At 48.5% G+C, this 22,028-nt stretch overlaps 1 protein-coding gene across 1 annotated transcript; it reads left to right on the top strand.

The window, feature by feature from the left end:
* Positions 1-7,045: 7,045 nt before the first annotated feature.
* On the top strand, positions 7,046-21,810 carry LOC310657535 (kyphoscoliosis peptidase-like). The gene is made up of 7 exons (XM_083398325.1): positions 7,046-7,445; positions 11,215-11,965; positions 13,749-13,866; positions 14,035-14,152; positions 16,200-16,391; positions 19,463-19,653; positions 20,271-21,810. The coding sequence occupies exons 2-7, from the start codon at positions 11,318-11,320 to the stop codon at positions 21,590-21,592; spliced, it is 2,589 nt and encodes an 862-aa protein (XP_083254451.1). The 5' UTR covers positions 7,046-7,445; positions 11,215-11,317; the 3' UTR covers positions 21,593-21,810.
* The last annotated feature ends 218 nt before the right edge of the window (positions 21,811-22,028 follow it).

Raw genomic sequence — 22,028 nt, 5'->3', positions numbered from 1 at the left:
CGAGCCTAACTTGGCAGGCAGAATTTAGCTGTTTTTCGACTACAGTTCCCATCATCCCTGACCACTAGTCCTGCTAGCTAGGGATGATAGGAGTTATAGTACAAAAAAACAACAAGCTGGAGACCAAGTTGGGAGAACCCTGAGCTAGACTCTGCCAACCAAGTTAGGCTTGTTCCCAAATGCTGCAATCTTTCTGGCAGCACTTAGAATCATAGAATCGTACCATTGAAAGGGACCACGGCGGTCATCTAGCCCAACCCCCTGCAATGCAGAAATCCTTCACCCAATGTGGGGCTCAAACCTACAACCCTGAGATTAAGACTCGCATGCTCTGTTTGAAGAGCTCTTCACTTGCCTTCAGTTTCTTTTCTCCCACGTCACAGGTCACATTTGGGAGCAAAAAACAGGCAAATTATTTGGTTGGGAATTGCAGAAGTACAAAAGGAAACATCGGCCTGCGATGGTTTTTGTGGTGTGTTTTTTTGTGTGCAGACTCCAGCTATCTGCTATATCCTAACAGGGGCAGAGTTCTCCGGATATTATCTATTATGTATCAACAAAGACATTGCTATGAAGTCGTCTCCCCTCCATAAAGCCGAGGTTGATTATTAGGAAGGAGCCTGGTCTTAATTAGGCAAGTTTCCTAACGAGAAACCGGGTTAAGTCAACTCCGCTGAGGACTTGCCAGAGCTGGCAAGAGGCCTGCCATGGAAACTGCCTATTCTCATAGGGCGCTGCTGCTGTAGAGACATGTGAGCCTCAGCAATGAAGCAGAGGTTTGTCCGAATCATCCTGGCTTTGAGAACAGCCTTGCCACATCCAATCCAAGGCCTGTCTAGTTCGTAAGAACATGAGAAGATCACAGGGCTGCCTTCAGATGTCTTCTAAAAGTCTGGTAGTTGTTTATTTCATTGACATCTGAAGGGAGGGCGTTCCACAGGGCGGGTGCCACCACCAAGAAGGCCCTCTGCCTGGTTCCCTGTAACTTGGCTTCTCGCAGGGGAGGGAACCACCAAAAGGCCCTCAGAGCTGGACCTCAGTGTCCGGGCAGAACGATGGAAGTGGAGATGCTCCTTCAGGTATACTGGGCCGGGCCGTTTAGGGCTTTAAAGGTCAGCACCAACACTTTGAATTGTGCTCGGAAACGTACTGGGAGCCAGTGTAGGTCTTTCAAGACCGGTGTTATGTGGTCTTGTTATGTGGTTCAGATATCTTAAGGGCTGACACATGGAAGATGGAGCAAGCTTGTTTTCTCCTGCTTTGCAGGGAAGGACACGAACCAATGTCTTCAAGTTACAAGAAGGTGATTCTGACTAAATACAGTGGTACCTCGGGTTACATACGCTTCAGGCTACAGACTCCACTAACCCAGAAATAGTGCTTCAGGTTAAGAACTTTGCTTCAGGATGAGAACAGAAATTGTGCTCCTGCGGTGCGGCGGCAGTGGGAGGCCCCATTAGCTAAAGTGGTGCTTCAGGTTAAGAACAGTTTCAGGTTAAGTACAGACCTCCGGAACGAATTAAGTACTTAACCCAAGGTACCACCATAACAGGAAGAACTTTCTGACGATACGAGCTCATTCAGCAGTGAAATGGACTCCCATGAAACGTGTTGAGCTCACCTTCACTGGAGGTTATTAAGCAGAGATCAGATGGCCATCTGTCACGGATGATCTAGCTCAGATTCCTGCTTTGCAGGGGGTTGGACTGGATGTCCTTTGGGGTCCCTTCCAACTCTGTGATTCCATGAAATCTATTTTTTCTTCCTTCTAAGTAACAGCCTCTGTCAGAGTGCCTTGGGCAGGAGCCGGGACATCATCAGTGTCCTCTAGCTGCTTTGCTCATCCCTGATGACAGACTCTTCTCTGCGCACAGCGCAGGTTGGCTGAGGACAGCGAATGGAAAAGGACAGAAACCCTAGCTGGAAGGCAAGAGAGCATGAGGACACGGGGTGAGATTCTGCTCGGCTCGGGGAAAGTAAAGGAAGCTTGGAAGCTGCGCTGTAGCGGCAGCTGAGCCACGCAGGGTGCCATTTGGCCTGAAGGTGCTCCTTGCTTGAACCACGTGGCCTGGGACTGAGTTTGACGTCTCTGTCGCTGACAACTCCATGGTGAGTCAGTCTTCCCGAGGGTGCGTTTATCGGAGCTCCGCTGCAGGGCAGCGTGTGAATGGTGTATGAAATAGGTTAAAAGCAGTAAAAGCTAGTGAGCAGGTAATTATTATTATTATTATTATTATTATTATTATTATTATTATACCCCGCCCATCTGGCTGGGTTTTACCAGCAACTCTGCACAGCTCCCAACAGAATATTAAAAACACAATAAAACATCAAACATTAAAAGTTTCCCTAAACAGGGCTGCCTTCAGATGTCTTCTAAAAGTCAGATAGTTCTTTATTTCCTTGACATCTGATGGGAGGGTGTTCCCCAGGGTGGGTGCTACCACCAAGAAGGCCCTCTGTCTGGTTCCCTGTAACCACACTTCTCACGGGGGGGGGGGGGGGGACCGCCAGAAGGCCCTCGGAGCTGGATCTCAGTGTCCAGGCAGAACAATGGGGGTGGAGACGCTCCTTCAGGTCTACTGGGCCGAGGCCGCTTAGGGCTTTAAAGGTCAGCACCAACACTTTGAATTGTGCTCGGAAACGTACTGGGAGCCAATGAAGATCTCTCAGGACTGGTGTTACGTGGTCCTGGTGCCCACTCCCAGTCACCAGTCTAGCTGCCGCATTCTGTATTAATTGCAGTTTTCGGGTCACCTTCAAAGCTAGTCCCACATAGAAAAACTACCTTGCTTGGAGTCAGGTTAAAAGCAGTAAAAGCTAGTGAGCAGGTAAAACCACCTTGTTTTGAGTCGGACTGTTGGTCCATGTAGCCCCACAATATGAACTTTGACATAGGGTGGTTTTCTAGGGTAGAGCTGGGGTGTTGGTGTACTGTGAAAAATGGGTTAAATTACACCATGACTGGGCTCATGTCTTGAGGAGCACTTCCCCCCACATCTGGCTGTTCAGAGATAAGATACCAGGTGCATTGTGTTACCATAGCAACACCGGTTACATCAAATATAGGACTTGCTGAGCCTTTCACCCTCCTAAGTTGTTGGCATCCATCTGTCTCGGGAGACAATGGAGGAGTGTGACTTTGGGGATGAAGTCAAACCGCTGCAGTGGCTGTAGAGACCGATGCAAGAGAGACATGTTTTTTTGCAGCTGGGGCAGGTGAGTTTGTCCCACCCCACCCCGTCCAACGATTTGTACTCTCAGGTAAAGGCACAGTCTGCAACATTCTTACTCCAGAGCTTTTTTTAAAAAAAAATGAGCTAAAGGGAAGCGTTATAAGAGTTATAGGATTGCAGCGTGGAAATTTGTGTGTGCTCTTCTGCGGATCCCATCAACGTCAGTGCACACCGGGCCAAATCCTGTCCAATGTACATTCATTGGATTCCAATCAAGGTTTGATTTTGTCCATAGCAACCCTATGGAATAGGGAATAAAGCTTACACAAGTCTACAATGCAGAATACAAATAGAGAATATCCATAGGACGACTCAAGCTGCAGATTCCCACAGACTGTTGGATAGCTCAGGCGGTAGAGCATGGGACTCTTAATATCAGGGCTTTGAGTTCAAGCCCCATGTGGGGCAAAAAATTCCTGCATTGCAGGGGGTTGGGCTAGATGACCCTCGTGGTCCATTCCAACTCTACAATTCTCTGAAGCAAGAATGCCCAAAGTATAAAAGACCCTGCAGAATCCAGATGGATCTATCTATTCACCGGGACTTGAGTTTTCTCTGTGACCAGTAGGTGGCAGATGGGAAGCCGGATGAGTAAAGCAAGGAAGGCAACGGAAGGAAGAAGCAAAAAATTATAGATGTGGGTGCCCTGAAATGGATTGTAGGGCCCGTTTATGTTAATATGGCAAGCAGCCTGGATGTGTTGCATCCTTTCAGGCTGTCAGGGGTCTGCTGCAGAAGATATTTGTGTCCTCCCCATCCCAGTTAGATGGTTTGCACCACCCACTTTACAAATAGTGTAGATCCATAGCTAAAAGAGGGGACGTGGGTGGCGCTGTGGGTTAAACCACAGAGCCTAGGGCTTGCTGATCAGAAGGTCGGCGGTTCAAATCCCTGTGACGGGGTGAGCTCCCTGTGCTCAGTCCCTGCTCCTGCCCACCTAGCAGTTCGAAAGCATGTCAAAGTGCAAGTAGATAAATAGGTACCACTCCGGCAGGAAGGTAAACGGCGTTTCTCTTTACCCTTACCTATAGCTAACAGAACTTCTATGTTCAGAAGCAGTCTGCTACATCTGAATGTCATTCTTATTTATTTATTTGGTTTTTCAAATTAAAATTTTACAGAGATATATCCAACATAAATCATAAAAACATAAAAACCTCCACCCTCCCCTTTGTGGGTCCAATTATTAATCATTTCCTCCCGCATCTTTTATGAGGATCCAAATCTTTTACAGTGCTACCTCGGGTTAAGTACTTAATTCATTCCGGAGGTCCGTTCTTAACCTGAAACTGTTCTTAACCTGAAGACCACTTTAGCTAATGGGGCCTCCTGCTGCCGCCGTGCTGCCGGAGCACGATTTCTGTTCTCATCCTGAAGCAAAGTTCTTAACCTCAAGCATTATTTCTGGGTTAGCGGAGTCTGTAACCTGAAGCGTATGTAACCTGAGGTACCACTGTACCATTGTGTCCAGAATTCACCCTTAAACTACCAAGGATATTCCAATCCTACTGACAATTTTTACAATGGTCTTTAAGATACCGTATTTTTCGCTCTATAAGACGCACCAGACCACAAGACGCACCTAGTTTTTGGAGGAGGAGGAAAACAAGAAAAAAAATATTCTGAATCCCAGAAGCCAGAACAGCAAGAGGGATCGCTGCGCAGTGAAAGCAGCAATCTCTCTTGCTGTTCTGGCTTCTGGGATAGCTGCGCAGCCTGCATTTGCTCCATAAGACGCACACACATTTCCCCATACTTTTTAGGAGGGAAAAAGTGAGTCTTATAGAGCAAAAAATACGGTAAGTTATACAGTGGTACCCCGCAAGACGAATGCCTCGCAAGACGGAAAACCCGCTAGACGAAAGGGTTTTCCGTTTTTCGATGCGCTTCGCAGGACGAATTTCCCTATGGGCTTGCTTCGCAAGACGAAAATGTCTTGCGAGTCTTGAGATTTTTTTTCGCTCCCCACCCCCTTTTCTAAGCCGCTAAACCGCTAATAGCCTTTTAGCAGCTAATCCGCTAATCCCTTAAGCCTTTAATAACCGCTAATAGCCGCTAATAGCCGCTAAACCGCTAATAGGGCTAATCCGCTAAGCCGCTAGTAGGGTTGCTTCGCAAGACGAAAAAACTGCTAGACGAAGAGACTCGCGGAACGAATTAATTTCGTCTTGCGAGGCACCACTGTACATTTTCCCCATCCTTTGTTAAAATTTTGGTCTTCCTGATTTCTGATTCTTCTGGTCATTTTAGCCATTTCAGCATAGTCCATCAACTTCATCTGCCGTTCTTCTCTGGTTCTTTATCTTCTTTCCATCTCTGTGCCAGTAACATCCGTGCAGCCGTGGTCACATACATAAAAACTCTTTTCTGCTCCCTTGGGATTTCAGCACCTAGAATTCCTTTAAAAAAGGCTTCAGGGTTTTTTTTTAGCAAAGGTTATTTTAAACATTTTTTTTCCAACTCATTATATATCATTTCCCAAAATCCTTTTGCTACCTTCAAAAGGTACTACTTCTGAATATCAATTGCTGCAGACAAACAAGGAGGAAGGGCACCCTGCTTGTGAGATTCCAAAAACCTCTAGTTGCTCCAGGATTCTGGGATAGATCAAAACTTTGGTCGGATCCAGCAGGAGTCTGCTCTTTTGCTAAAATAAAACACAGCTCTTTATCCCTATGCTGGCTTCTTCTTCTTCTTTTTAAAGAAGCTTTTAAACTTTTGTTTAAGAATCAAAAAGAAATCAGAAGCTGAGCATTCCTCTATTGCATTTTTTTACAAAAGCAAATTATATATGAACCACCTGGAGACCTGCAGTGGCATAGCGTGGGTTGTCAGCACCCAGGGCAAGGCAAGTAATTTGCGCCCCCTAACCCGTGGATTTGCGCCCCCTAACCCTACCCCTCAGATGTTGCACCCGGTGTGGCCGGCCCCCCCTGCACCCCCCACGCTACGCCACTGGAGACCTGCAGGTACTGGGCGGTCAGTATGCGACAACCCTGTGAGGTAGCGTAGACTGAGAAGCAGTGACTGGCTCAGTCTCTTTTTTTAAAAAAACTTTATTAGAGCAATGCATACAATATATTTTACAAAAACAAAACACAACAAACAAAACAAAACAATAACAACAAACCGAAAGACCAAAAACCTGACATGTTCTATTGACTTCCATTCATCCCCTTCATTTTTCATTTCACACTTCTATATTTCTTCTTTCTAAATATTTAAAATTACTGTGTTATTTCTTCCTCTATTGTCTTGCAAGATTCAGTCCAAACCCGTCAAAGCATTTAGATTTTTACAGTACTGTTTTATTTACTCTCTAAAGCAGGGGTCAGCAAACGTTTTCAGCAGGGGGCCGGTCCACTGTCCCTCAGAACTTGTGGGGGGCCAGACTATATTGGGGGGGGGGGGAATGAACGAATTCCTATGCCCCACAAATAACCCAGAGATGCGTTTTAAATAAAAGGACACATTCTACTCATGTAAAAACACACTGATTCCCAGACTGTCCATGGGCCAGATTTAGAAGGCAATTGGGCCGGATCCGGCCCCTGGTCCTTAGTTTGCCTACCCATGTTCTAAAGACATTCCATTCTTTATTTAATCTCTGTTGTTTCTTAATCTTCCCGTCATTTGGCTAATTCTATATATTCTATCATCTTCACCTGGCTGAGCCTCAACCTCATGACCAATTGGGTATTTGGACCCCGGTCTCCCAGGCTCTCACCTGGCACTCTAACCACTGTGCCGCGCTGCCTCTCCTCAACACACCACCTCCCACTCCCCCCCCCCCAAATGTTAAAAGTTCAGCTCCTGTTCTGAATCTTGCCGCGTCCGCTGAACGATCACAGGGAGCCGTTGCACCTCTGAATGCCAGCTTCTGATAATATTCGGAAATAATCTCCGATTTCGCCCGCTATCAGGCCCCGTGGAGTGGTCGCTCGGTGGAAAGTCTGTGCTGAGTCCTTCGGGGCTTTGTAATATTTTTAGACCCGTTGGCACCGGGGAGGTGAAGCTCAGGACAGCCGAGGCCCCGGCAGGGAGGGAAGGAAGGAGGCTTAGTACATATAGAGGTTCCCGCAAGGACCTTCTGCTGCCCTGGCAGAAGCACGGTGCCTGGAGATCGCAACGGCAAGAAGAATCAGACCAGACTGGCATCCAGGGACCAGGCAGAGGGTTCCCTGAGACATCCAAGGACGAAACCGGGAGGTAAAAGCGAGCAGCAAAGGGCTTTGTCTCAGAGAGAGGGCAGGCAAAAGTTCTCTGGTTCAGTCAGTGGCGTTGCGTGGGTTGTCAGCACCCGGGGCAAGGCAAGTAATTTGCGTCCCCTAACCCCGGGCAAGGCAAGTAATTTGCGCCCCCCGCTGCACTGTCCCTCCCCCAGATAGTCCCTCACTCTCTCTCCGCACCGCACCGCACGCCTGGCACCCTCCCCTCCACAGTGGGCGGCGACCCGGCGGCTCGGATTGGATTTGCACAGCCAGCACTGCAGTGAGAGAGTGAGTGAGCCAGGTAGGGGCAGAGAGCTGCGAGTGCGAGCGCGCCCCCCCAGATGTTGCGCCTGGTGCGGACAGCCCCCCCTGCACTCCCCACGCTACACCACTGGGTTCAGTCCCTGGCTTCTGAGAATGAGAACTCTGAACAGCCACTGCCAATCAGAGTAGACAATGCTGAGCTCCATCAGTGGAGGACTTGGGGCTTTCAAATTTCAGCAGTGATGCCAAAATGTGGCGCCTCTCGCCTTCCGGTCTAAGTCATTGCTGCACCGCCCTCTTGGTTTGACGCCCAGTGAGGGCAAACAGGCCGCGCTCCCCTAAATCCCCTAGCCGGGCAGTATAAGGCCACTTCCTATATTCCTGTAGGGCTTTAGCTCAGTGATCAGGGCATATGCTTGGCATGTAGAAGGTCCCAACTTCAACTCCAGGTAGGGGTGGGAATCGCCCCGTGGGAACCCCTGGAGAGCTGCTGCCAGTCGGTGTGGGCAGTATGGAGGCAGGTGGGCCAATGTTCTGACTCTCTAGAATGACAATTTCCTCTGATTTTGGGGGTGTAACTGAGTGGAAGAGGGTCTGCTTTGCATACCGAAGGTCCCAGGTTCAGCCCCAGACATCTCCAGGCAGTGGCGTAGCATGGGGGGTGCAGGGGGGGCCGGCCGCACCAGGCGCAACATCTGGGGGGGGGGCGCTCGCACTCGCAGCTCTCTGCCCCTACCTGGCTCTCTCTCACTGCAGTGCTGGCTGTGCAAATCCGATCCGAGCCGCCGGGTCGCCGCCCACTGTGGAGGGGAGGGTGCCAGGCGTGCGGTGTGGAGAGAGAGCGAGGGACTATCTGGGGGAGGGACAGTGCAGCGGGGGGGGGGCCCGCAAATTACTTGCCTTGCCCCGGGTGCTGACAACCCACGCTACGCCACTGTCTCCAGGTAGAACTGGCATTTGTTCCCCTGGCTGAAACCCTGGAATGCTGCTGCCAATCCGTGTGGGCAATGCTGAGCCAGTTAGAACTATTGGTCTGCGTATAGCTGAAAACACCGGGAGAAACGGAATGGGTGTGAGTACCTGCGGAATTTTAAGGGAGCGGCTTATATTCGGGTGCGGCTTATATTCAGGCCAATGTGGTACTTAGTAAGAGGTGCCCTCCATGGGGATGTTTTCACCTTGGTGGGCAAGAGAAGGAGCTGTGAGCAGGACTCCCGTTCTGCAAGCTCCACCCTCCCCAGATGCAGCTTCCTCCCTCGGAATAGGGGGACATTCATACTGGCCGGCCTTGCAGTGCTCTCGCTGTAAGGATTGCCATGAAATCGTGCTCTGAACGGTCGGAAGTGCCATGTGCTTGAATGGCAGATGAAGCTGATGGACTATATGGAAATGGCGGAAATGACTGGCAGAATCCGAGACCAGGGAGAAGAGTCGATGGAGGAAGATTGGAAAAAAAATTAAACTATATTTACAGAAATATTGCAAAATTAATGAATGTTAGAAGAATACTGGAATGAAGTTATATGGTTTTAGCAGAAACGTTATTGAGGATTATGTAAAAACTGATTGTTAATGGGCAAAAGTGGAAAATTGAAAGCAAGACTGTGTTAAGATAAATTATAGATCAAAAAACTGAGAAAGAGGGAAAGGATTTGCTGAACCAGTTAATTTGAATTAGAATACAAAAAAGGGAGGTGTGAGGAAGTCGAGGAAACAAGCAAATGAAAGATAAAGATATGAAATTTGGACGTGCTTTTAAATTTTTTTTTCTTGTTATTTTGTTGTATTGTTTTTTTCCCTATTCTTGATGTATTGTTTGTTGAATTTTTGTATTGTTTTTCTTTACCTTTTTTTCTTTTTGTAACTATAAAACATCTAATAAATATTACTTTAAAAAAAAAATTGTGCTCTGAACAGTCGGAAGTGCCATGTGCTTTCAGTGGCATCTGAGATCCTCGTAATTGCTTTTGCTGCTCTTTTTTACTTGCAGTTTTTAATGGCGCTCTCTCTCTCTCTCTCTCTCTCTCTCTCTCTCTCTCTCTCTCTCTGGCTGTTTCTATTTGCTGCCGGCTCTCTTTTAGCACTTTACATTATAATCTGGCTCCAGGCCATCTGGCGAGAAGGCAGGATAGAAATTCTGCGCTAAGATAACTGCTAAGTATTATTCCTTTCTTTATTTCTCGTAATGATAGGCATTTGCTGGCTCCTCCACAGCTGCCCACTCACTGGCTTTTGCAGACCAATCTCTAACAAGTCCCCAGAGGAGGAAAGTTTAAACACAGACACACCCCACACTTCATTCAGATCAGAGGAATCTGCAGAGATTCTGCTATGTTCTTTTTATAGCTTCAAGAGAAAGCTGAAAAGCTGTCCGTAAATAGGTTGTTGTTGGCATCTGTCTGTCTCGAGAGACAATGGAGCCGCACCAAAGTGACTTTCCCAAACTTGGGCAGTGTGTCTGGAGGTCCTGGGCTGCCCAGGTGATAAGACCCCCCTCTTGACCTTTCTGATGGGGTCCAAAGGAAAGCAGAGCAAGATGTTTGGCACCAGCTTGGCTGCAGGAGCTGCTGGAAGGAGACATACAATGCACCATCCAACAGTCTTAGGGACTCCACTCCCGATTTGTGTAGGTGTTTTTGTGGGATGTGAAACACAGAGCAGTCAAGTGCAACATCCCTAGAGTGGACATAAAAGGGGATGTCTGGACCAGCCAGTCGGAACTTCCTGTTTCTCCCAGGCTGGGACAGACTTCCTCTGCATGTGACTAGAGGTGGGCGTGGCCTCACCTGCCCAGGTAACAAAAGAGCAGGTCAGCCATCTCTCTCTCTCTCTCTGACCACATTCGTCAAAGAAGCAACATCTGCTTAGCCTAAGATGCTTCCAGCCAAGAGAGGATAGAGGGGCTATCTCCTTATGGGATAGTTTCCACATGTATATTACTTTTGTAACTTAAAGTCTGCCTTCTGGGATCCAGTTGTGAACAAAATGTTTGAGTAAACTCTTTTTATATTTTTATAGAAGACTGTATCGTGTCTATCTTTTTATGAGGGACTAAATGGGGAATTACCAAAAAGGAAAACACATTTTAGAGGTTTTAGTGAGCCTGAGCAAATGCATCCACTGTGCAAGTTTAAAAAGGGGAATGTTACTCTGCTAAATTGTAGAACTTGTTAACACAAGTTGGAAAGGATATAATCAAACAATATATCCTCTCCTGCATCCCTGAACATTCCCACAGGGTAGACAGGGGGCATTGCAAGTCCTACCTGGAGATGCTGTGAGGGACTGAAACCTTGGACCATGCAAATCAGATGCTATACCCCTAGGGTTTGGTCCGTGATCTGCTTGGAGCAGATTAAGAGGACTGAGGCAATGAGGATGAATCTGTGGCAGCCGATGTGAACAGAGTCGTTCCCTGAAACTCTTCTAGCCTTTACAGTTTGCATTGTTTTTTCTGCTGGCTGAAGCCCATTCTGTAAAACTCTTACCTGTGTTTATTACAGCACAACTCTAGACAAGATCTGAGGAAGCTCTTCTCAGGCAAGAAAAGTCTCCTGTGAAAAAAGGGAGGCCATCTCCACTCCACGCCAGTCTCAGTTGGAAAGGATGAAGAGAGATGGGCACCAAAGACTTCCCCAAAACACAGAAGACATCATGGTGCCCTTTATCAGCCCATCAGCAACACACCGCAATGCCAACTGGGGCTGTCCTGCTGTAAACAAATCAAATATCTCAAACTGCAGAGGGAAAATAGCACAGACCAAGGAAGATGCCATCTCGCCCACTGCTAGAGAGAGTCAAATGACGGACATCTGCAACGGCAACTTTGCCAAGGGAGGAGGAGGACCCTCCGAAGCTCTTTGTAGCTGGTCTTTGGCGACCTCCTGCCAAAAGCTTCCAGGAAGAAATGGAGGGAACAAGCAGCTTCGACATTTTGGCCAGCGGTGCAAAGAAATCCCGCCCACCAGAATTACCCAGCAAGGTTTCCCCAGAAAGGACGTATTTCTGTTCTGGACAAAGAAAGCTGGCAATGGCAACGAGATGGTCCCATGGAGATCAGGCTCCAAAAAGGCACACCAGGTGCAAGGGATGATGGACCGATGTGTGGAACAAGAAGCAGAAGACTCAAAGGGAAGATGCTGGTCTCCCCCCACCAGCCCTGAAACAACCCAGAGGAGGAGACGGAGAGATCTATTCCCAGACTCAGAGGTTTTCAGACAGCTGGACGCCCACGTTCTTCGTGTGAGTGAGCAGGTGGGTGGAGAAAAGAACGTCCCAAAGTTCTACCATTGCTCCTTTCCGCTACAGCTGCAGGTGGTCTTCCATTTGTGTGTCGAGACCCTGAAGCCACCCCCTCGTTGAGAAATAACACACACAAGGACACAGATCTTAGGTTAATGTTACTGGGCAAATTTTGGCCACAACTTTATTGATTGCAGAATGTGAGTGATACTGGCTTAGGCACTGAATGGACCCGACTATATCTGACTCCTGCCCATTGTGCAGGAAGTCCGGTAAGGGTCAACCACTGGTAGGGGGAGCCCCGTCGATGCAGACCAACTCGAGCTCCCCCTGGTGTTCCCGTTGGGGTCGTGTCATGACCCTAGCCCTGCCCCGGGATTCGGACAAGATCCACACCCCCGGATTCCTTTAACGGAATACCCTTAAGCTTGGAGGGGCAGGTGATGGCCACACCTCCTTTGCCCAACACAAGGTCAAACAATGCCTAAGCGCAACCCTAACAAAGTTGTGATGATTACTATGATGTAGGCGAAAACCAAATGGCCTGTGCCAATTTGCCAAGTGGAAAAATTCCTACCAGGCCCCTCAATGGCGACCAACCAAGGTCCATAGCAAGGCCAATGACTAGAACCTGCAAAATAGGGAGGGAGGGTGGGTGAGATCCAGCTCCGAGGGCCTTCTGGTGGTTCCCTCATTGCAAGAAGTGAGGTCACAGGGAACCAGACAGAGGGCCTTCTCGGTGGTGGCACCCACCCTGTGGAACACCCTCCCTTCAGATGTGAAGGAAATAAGCAGCTATCCCATCTTTAAAAGACATCTGAAGGCAGCCCTGTTTGGGGAAGTTTTTAATATTTAATGCTGTACTGTTTTTAACATTTGATTGGGAGCCACCCAGGGTGGCTGGGGAAACTCAGCCAGATGGGCAGGGTGTAAATAATAAATTATTATTATATTAGTATTATTATTATTGAGGAAGCGAGCCAAAGAGGAAGCCCTCCAGCTCGTGCCTCTGGTTAAATGGTCCCGGCCATGCCCCCCTAGTGAGCAGATTGGCTGGCCGGTCGCTGACGTGGCCAGGATGCCCCAGGCAATGGGGGACTAAGTCCCCCACCCCTGGAGAAGAGTGGGTGGCCACGCGGTCCACTGCGACTCCTCCCCATGGGGAAGTGGAGCGGACTTACACAGTCACTGACTAAAGCTTTTAAGCTCAGATCGACATCAGCAGGGCTAAGGTTGAAGAGCTCACACCCAGAGGCAGTCTTCCACCGACTCCCAAATGCAAGCTGACAGTGGGGCAGGGAGCTGCCCCCTTCAAGGCCTGCTTGGGGGGGGGGGGGCATTTGGCTGGCCATAGTGGGAGAAAGGATGCAAGGCTAGATGGACCTTTGAGTTGGTCCTGCTACCCGGATGAGTCACGGATGATCAATGTGTGGTCCCCCCAGGTGCTGTTGGACTCGGACGTCCATCAGCCCCAGCCAACATGGAAGGTGGATGGGAGGATGATGGGATTTGTAGTCCAGCAACATCTGAAGGGGCCACAGGCTTGCCAGTTCCTTCTCCAGGTGTTCTCTACAAATGCTGAGCAGAATTCCAACTGGGATGGGACAGATTAGCCTTCACCAACTTAGTGCCCTCCAGAGATTTTGACTACAACCAGCATGGGCCGGCTGGAGCTGACGGATGTCCTCATCCAAAACACCAGGGTTGGCAATGGCTGGGCTAGACAAATGAATGGCTGCTTATCCTATGAAACAGATTGCTGCTGATTGTCCAAATCCCAACCTATCTTCTCTAGCTGAAAACCAACCAGGAATCCTTGTCCGTCCAGACCATCGTTCCACTGATTACCAAAGGAGCCAATAGCCAGCTGGAGAAGGCGCGAGCCATATGGATCTGGCTGTGCCACAATATCGGTAAGTGTGTTCTCGTGCAAACCTCCTTGGGGGTATTTTTAGGGAGGGCAGCGATGTATGGATTTCATAAACCTAATCCACCGTTCTTCCAACAAGCAAGACAGATGGGGTGTTTCCTATCATAACAATCTCTTGGTAAAGTGGTGTTTTGATTTTGCTCTGCAATAGAGTATGATGTCAACGGCTTCTTGGGGTTCTCAGAGAAGATCCACACCCCTGAGCAGGTCCTTCACACCGGGAGAGGCGTGTGCTCTGGGTATGCCCATCTATACCGTGACATGTGCAGGTATGTGCTGCCGTGGCTTTTCATATGTCCCATCTCAAGGGCTGTCACATGGAAGAAGGAACAGGCTTCTTTTCTCCTGCTCTGGGGTAGGACTCGAACCCAAGGCTTCAAGTTACAAGAAAGGAGATTTCGACTAACCACCAGGAAGAACTGGTGTTCACCAGTGGAATGGTCTCCCTCGGAAGATGGTGGACTCTCCTTCCTTAGTGGCTTTTAAGCAGAGGTTGGATGGCCATCTGTCATGGCTGCTTTAGCCGAGATTCCTGCATTGCAGGGGGTTGGACTAGATGACCCCTGGGGTACCTTCCAATTCTAAGGTTCCATGATTCTATGATCCACCTCCTTAAAGCTTAGTGCATCTCTTCAATCTAACCATTTAAATGGAACAGATGGCACATACAGGGGAAATAGTCCAATATCTATCCTCAGCCATTCATAGCCTGCTTCCAGGCCACTTCCACTATTGTGCAGGCATGATTTCATTGTATACCAACAAATTCTGGTTGTGCAATTACAGGTGAAACTCAAAAAATTAGAATATCGTGGAAAAGTTCATTTATTTCAGTAATTCAGCTTAAAAGGTGAAACTAATATAGGAGATCGACTGATGACATGGAAAGCGAGATAATGCTTCTACTTCTCAGAAGTCCAATCTTGCTCTATTTGCAATCCTTGTTTTGCTGATTTCATTGAATATTCTAATTTTCTGAGATTGTTAATTTGGGGTTTTCATCAGCTGTACGCCATGATCATCACAATCATAACAAATCAAGGCTTGACATATCTCGCTTGGCATGTCATGAGTCTATCTCATATATTAGTTTCACCTTTTAAGTTGTATTACTGAAATAAAGGAATTTTTCCACAATATTCTAATTTTTTGAGTTTCACCTGTAAAATGAATTCAGTGCTCTTGAGCACTCTTCCAAAATAAACCCCCAATGATTATTTATTTTATTTTATCTTTCGGTGGTAGGAAAATTGATAAGAAAATGTACAGGAAACTGTGGGGATAATGGCAGATGTCATAATGTAAGTGTCAGCTATTACTGACCAGGGCCTCTGATAAGAAAGTGAGCCAGCCATCTAAGAAACGCAGCACGTAAGAACACATGAAATGGCCTTATACTGAGTTAGGCCATCTGGCTTCTGGCTTCAGACTGGCAGTGGCTGTCCAGGGGTGCAGGTAGGGGTCTCTCCCATCCCAGGATAGTGCGCACCCCGGAAATGATCTCTTTTAGCTTCTGCCTTCTGGAAGAAGGTACAGGGTTATAAAGACTAGGACTAGCCGCCTGAGAAACAGTTTCTATCCAAATGCGATTTTGGTTTTAAATGCAGTGTAAGGTAGTCTCCAGAAGGGACGCGGGTGGCGCTGCGGGTTAAACCACAGAGCCTAGGGCTTGCCAATCAGAAGGTCGGCGGGTCAAATCCTCGTGGCGGGGTGAGCTCCCGTTGCTCGGTCCCTGCTCCTGCCCACCTAGCAGTTCGAAAGCACTTCAAAGTGCAAGTAGATAAATAGGTACCACTCCGGTGGGAAGGTAAACGGCGTTTCCGTGCGCTGCTCTGGTTTGCCACATGTGGCTTAGTCATGCTGGCCACATGACCCAGAAGCTGTACGCTGGCTCCCTCAGCCAATAAAGCGTGACGAGCGCCGCAACCTCAGAGTCGGCCGCGACTGGACCTAACGGTCAGGGGTCCCAACATATTGGGATCTCCATGGCAACATATTGTATTTAATTATGGGGTATCAGAGTTTTTAGGGGGCTAACAAGTTTGGGTAGCTGGTATAGCAGGCTTGTTGGTTTTTGAATGTCTGATGCAATTTTTTTCAATTTCGTTGTTCTGTATGGGACAATGACAATAAAGATTATCATATCATACCTGGAAATACCTCTGGGGATGCTCTGCCACTGAGCCATGCTATGGTCTGCACCCGGAGTCCAAGCGCAAGGAGCAACTTGGTGGCACCGTAACTCTTGTATCCAGCTGCCCACCCCCTGTACGCTGAGTTTGCCCAGCCTCCATGCTCTCTTGTGAATCCTTACAGGGAAGCGGGCTTGACCTGCGCCGAAGTTTCGGGATACGGCCGAGGGGCCGGGTACAGCCGAGGCCAGAGTTGCCTGCAAAAGAAGTCCGACCACATGTGGAACGCCGTGCAGTTGGGAGCCCAGTGGTTCCTTCTGGACGTCTGCTGGGGAGCAGGCCTGGTGGATGTCGAAAAGAAGCTGTTCATCCCTCGGTGAGATCTCTCGGTGTTTATAAGTTCTAAGCCCTGGTGTGTGGAAGGCAAGAGCAGCCCTGTCTGATCAGACCAGTAGCCTGTGGTTCAGAATTTCCTAACCCAGGCTTCCTCAACCTCGGCCCTCCAGATGTTTTGAGACTACAATTCCCATCATCCCTGACCACTGGTCCTGCTAGCTAGGTATCATGGGAGTTGTAGGCCAAAAACATCTGGAGGGCCAAGGCTGAGGAAGCCAGTCCTAAAGTAAGAAAACCAAAACGCATGTTCTCCTGGCCTAAGGTTAAAAGCAACTGAGAGGCTGCCTTAAGCTTTGTCTTTGCAGGTTGCTAATATTTTAACACTAGGGTTGCCATATTCAAAATCCAGACACAAAAGTTGTGGAGCTTTCTCCCCCAACATATCAATAATAATAATAATGATAATTTTTTTTGAGGTTTTAGGAAACTCACCCAAAAAAACCACTACAGTCATACCTCGGAAGTTGAACGGAATTGGTTCCGGAAGTCCATTCAACTTCCAAAACGTTCAGAAACCAAAGCACAGTCGGAAGTCCTGTCGGACGTTCGCAAACCGAAACACCCACTTCTGAGTTTTGATCGTTTGGGAGCAGAGTTGTTTGGGAGCCAAGGCGTTTGAGATCCAACGTACGACTGTACTTCTGATATGGGCTGCCATACGCCGGGATTTTCCTGGACATTTTAACCAATTTCTGAAAACTCCACCCAGACACTCTTTTTGGCAGCTGAATCCTGGATATATCCAGGAAATTCAGGCGGCCCTTAACTTATTCCCCTTTTAAGAGCGAAACCAGAGTTTTCAGAGCATGCGATTGGGGATGGACAAATCTGCAGGGAGCAGCCAATCTGGCCACTAGCCGGCCTCTTATAGTTGCAAATAACTTTGGATCGGATGCTCTGCTTCTTCCCCCTTCGCTGCTTTAATTAGACACCAGAGCCACCCTTTGATCAAATGATTAATCTCCCGCTCCCCAGCAGGTTTATTAGGTGGCCTGAGATGTAATTACTCGAGCCTCCTCCACACGTTCCAGACCGAGAGTAAATAATGGCTTGCCTCAAAAATTATTAATCGTGTTAAATTATTTTCCGCTAGATGCATTATGCACTTGTCACTTTCCAGCCAATGCAAAACAATAAGACCCCGTGTGGCATTTGCAACATCTAATCATGTTACGTGGAACAAATTTGCTCTGGGGTGTGAGTGTGTGTGTGTGTAAGCATGCATGGGGAAGAGAGATCGATTTGTTGTTTTGAATCTGCAAGGGGAGAGAAGCAAGGCCTTGAAACGGGGAGAGTTAAAATGCGACTCTGGAGATACTTTCCGGGGACCCACATTTTCACATTTACTCTCAAGCTGAGCCCACACTTCCCTTTAAACATGCATTTCCTCAATAGTTTACATTAGGAGATTGCTGCCTCGAGAGGTCCGGAAGGTGGCAAAACGAGAACAGGGCCTTCTCTGCAGTGGCTCCCCATCTGTGGAATGCTCTCTCTAGGGAAGTTCACCTGGCGCCTTCATTATACACCTTTAGGCACCAGGCAAAAACATCCCTTTATAACCAGGCCTTTGGTTGACCTGATCGATATCCTATGCCCTTTTAAAATGTGGCTCCTTTTTTGGGGGGGGGGTATTGTGGCTCCTTTTTGGGGGGGGGGGGTATTGTTTTATTGTGATCTCTTCTGTGAACTGCCCTGAGACCTCCGGGTATAGGGCGGTATATAAATTCAATAAATAAAAATAAAAATAAATAAATAGTAGCAGGCTGACTGAGCATCATGTACTGCAAAGGATTCTGGGACTTCCTCTAGGCTGCACACCTTGTTCATACAGATCTGTTGGGGAGAGGAGTTGTGTTTGTGTCCTGTTTGTGGAATTTCCTTTGGGGCATCTAATAAGTCACTAGGAGAGCAGGGATGCTGGACTAAATGGGTTCTTGGCTGGACCCAGCAGGGTACTGTTGTAAACAAAATCTGCCCTTCTTCCCTTATGGGGGTACCCAAGAAGAAGAAGAGTTTGGATTTGATATCCCGCTTTATCACTACCCAAAGGAGTCTCAAAGCGGCTAACATTCTCCTTTCCCTTCCTCCCCCACAACAAACACTCTGTGAGGTGAGTGGGGCTGAGAGACTGCTGAGAAGTGTGACTGGCCCAAGGTCACCCAGCAGCTGCATGTGGAGGAGCAGGGAAGCGAACCCGGTTCACCAGATTACAAATCTACCACTCTTAACCACTACACCACACTGGGTGTATACAGAGCCTGTATAGAATCCTTAAGTGGGTTCCCTATTGGTAGGAGAAAATAACAGAGGCCAACCAGAGAATATTGAGAAGCAAAGCAGCTAGTAAGCCTGATCTTTATTAAAGCTGTTGCAACAGGGTGCTCCCCTCACAGGCAGGAAAGGAGGAGGACCCAGAACAAAGGTGTGCCTGCCCTTATATAGACGTTTTAAATTGCCCGCCCTAGAGCTCAAGACCACCCCTCCATACATCAATCACAGAAGGGGTGTAGCCCAAGACCCCCCCAAAAAAACCTCATACCTACATCACAGAAAAGGTGGTCTACAACAGAAATTTGAATGTTGTTGTTTTTCCTGTCTGCCAGGTTATCTGATAATGCCTTATCTGATTGCCTTTCCTGGTAGTCTGGCCATTCCTTTGAGATGGTGATTTCCCAATTCCTGAGACAATGGGAAGGTTCCCTCACCCCCTCCCTCCTTGCAGAGAAAACATTTGGTCAGTTTGGGAGTCGAAATGGTTTCAGGGCGGTCTTCCTGTGCTGCTCCAGACATGTGGTCCATATATCTATGTACCTATGTACGTGCTTGGTTGGTACATTTATGAACATTATATATATATATATATATATATATATATATATATATATGACCTTAAAATTTTTATTACAGTACTCCTTACCCAATCAATCCACCCACTTCTCATCTTTTAACGACAATCCATTAGCCTCCTGCCCCCTTCCTTGTTTGCCATTCTGGAATGTGGTTTGTTTCGTGTGATGTCTAAGACGCCCCCCATTTCCCCCACTCCCCCAGGCACGAGGATTTTTTCTTCCTAACCGACCCTGAAGATTTCGTCGAAAGCCACTGGCCCGATGAGCCAAAATGGCAGCTCACTCAGCCTCCCGTCCCTCTGCAGGTTTTCGAAGGGAGAGTTTTCAAGACGCCAGAGTTTTTCAAACTTCAGCTTGCCCTCCTTTCTCCAGACACATCCAGGCTTAAAACAGGTATGTTCACAGCAAATGCTTCGGCACACTCAGAAATTTAATCCCGCTGAAAAGAAGTGGCATGGCGTCAGTGGCGTAGCGTAGGTTTCCAGTGCCCGGGGCCGTGCAGGTTGGATGGGAGGGAAAGAGAAGGAGTAAGCATGTGTATTCAATTGCCTAATGGTGTCTGTGTCACCCAGAGGATCACAGCTGCATAAATTAAGAAAAGAAGAGTCATTCCGTTGCTGGAGAGATCACTTCCTGGTTCGCATGGAGAAGTTGTTTTCAATGGAGCCCAGGGACAGAAACACAGAACTATATTGAGGCAGCAACGGATGTTGAAATTTTGCACCCCTAACAAAAGCTCTCTAAAATTTCAGGCAACCTTCCTCAAGTTGATGCCCTCCAGATGTTTTGGACTATGACTCCCATCACCCCAGCCAGTCCAAAACATCTGGAGGGCAGCAGGTTGGGGGTGCTGCTGCTTTGGGGGTGTTTGGGGCCAATACACACCCAAGGGAAGAGTTAGGCAATTGTGGGACTGCAGTCAAAAAACCCCCCAAGGTTAACTGCTCTAGTGTGGTGCTCTTCAGTTAAAAAAAGGCAAAATCAATCCCTCTCCCCCTTCCTTATCACAGACCAAGGGGAAGCAACCATTTCGTTAGCAAGTGCCCGTTCAACAGAGTTCACTTACCAGCTGTTGAAGCTTTGCCGTGACGACGACAGCAAAGAGGATATGGGCAAGACTCACGGGATGTTAACCATGTCTGACAAAAAGATGGTCCTCAAAGTCTTCCCCCCAACCGAGGGGCTCTTCGAACTGCAAATCTTTGCCCGCCCTTCCGATTCCCCGAAGCCATGCATTTGGGTGTGTTCCCACCAGATCGAGTGCCTGGAGCCCCACCGGCAAGAGGGGCTGCCGGATAATCCTTTCGCTTTCTGGGGGCTCCATCCCAAAGCAAGAGAGTTTGGGATTGAGGAGTGCAACTGGGAAGAAGACCTGATTGTTGCCACCACGGGGACCCTAAGGCTGGCTTTGCAGACCCAGAGGCCTCTCTTGGCCACCTACGAGTTGATTCATCCAGAGATGGACACCTTTCTAAGCAGGAAGTGTTTGGTGTCCCAAGTGGAAGAGCAGAAACTCAGCTGCCACATCCTCTGTCCTTTCGTGGGCCACTACAGGCTCTCGGTGTTTGTCAAGAACCTTGACGAAGACAAGTTCAAGAACGCCGCAAACTTCCTCATACGCTGCTCCAGCCCCGTCAACCACAACGAGCTCTTCCCGTCGGGTCTCAGCGCACATTGCGGAGCAGGGATCAGCTCCCAGTGGAGAGGTCTCTCAAACCCCAGCCACATTGCCCCCATCATCAATACCAAAAAGGGACGGTGCACTGTCACTTTTCGTACCCAGCCAGGCTTTGAAGTCACCGCCACTTTGGTCAAGGACAAAATCACCAGCAAAACGTACCCGATGGAACGGTTCGTCTTGGTTACCCACCTGGAGAACAAGGTGAGCGTCTCCGTCTTGCTCCCTGAATCGGGGGTCTACAGGCTCAGCTTGTACGGGAGGGATACTGAAAACAAAGAGTTTGTCCACGTATGTGATTACATCATCCGCTGCTTCACCAACCCCCAGTGGCTCCCCTTTCCCCGGGTCTACAGCTTGTGGAGGAAGGGGTGTGTCCTCCTAGAACCCAGGTCAGGAGTCCTGCAAGAGAAAAGCTGGGTGAGGTTTCGGATCAAGATGCCCGAGGCCTGCAGCGCTCACGTCGTCGGTCCTTCACGGTGGGAGCTGCAACTGGGCCAGAACAAAGTGTGGGAGGGAGAGGTCTACACTGGCCTCGCTGCGACGATGCTGAAGGTGGCCGTCAAATTCTCCCGGGACTCCCCAAGCATGGATGTCATCCTCTCGTTTGACGTCGAAGGCTGTTCATCAACTCTAAGCGACGCTTCGGGGTAAAATGGTCCAGGGGTCTTTGGACTCTCAGGAAAGTTAACTCTCTGCCCCATCCCAAGTCTGGACGGAAGTCCTGGGCCAGGTTCCAGCCAAGCCATGTGCACAAGGACAACCAAGGTGATCAAGGGACTGGAAACCAAGCCTTATGAGGAACAGTTGAAGGAGTTGGACATGTTTAGCCTGGGAAAGAGGAGACTGGGAGAAGATATGAGAGCCATCTTCTAATATAGAATCATAGAGTTGGAAGAGACCACAAGGGTCATCGAGTCCAACCCCCTGCCAAGCAGGAAACACCATCAGAGCACTCCTGACATATGGCTGTCAAGCCTCTGCTTAAAGACCTCCAAAGAAGGAGACTCCACCACACTCCTTGGCAGCAAATTCCACTGTCGAACAGCTCTTACTGTCAGGAAGTTCTTCCTAATGTTTAGGTGGAATC

The sequence above is a fragment of the Podarcis tiliguerta genome (assembly GCF_965153285.1).
Source record: "Podarcis tiliguerta genome assembly, chromosome: 9".
Lineage (NCBI taxonomy): Eukaryota > Metazoa > Chordata > Lepidosauria > Squamata > Lacertidae > Podarcis > Podarcis tiliguerta.
Note: the sequence above shows the minus strand (reverse complement) of the source record. Positions and strands in the feature narration are given on the sequence as shown.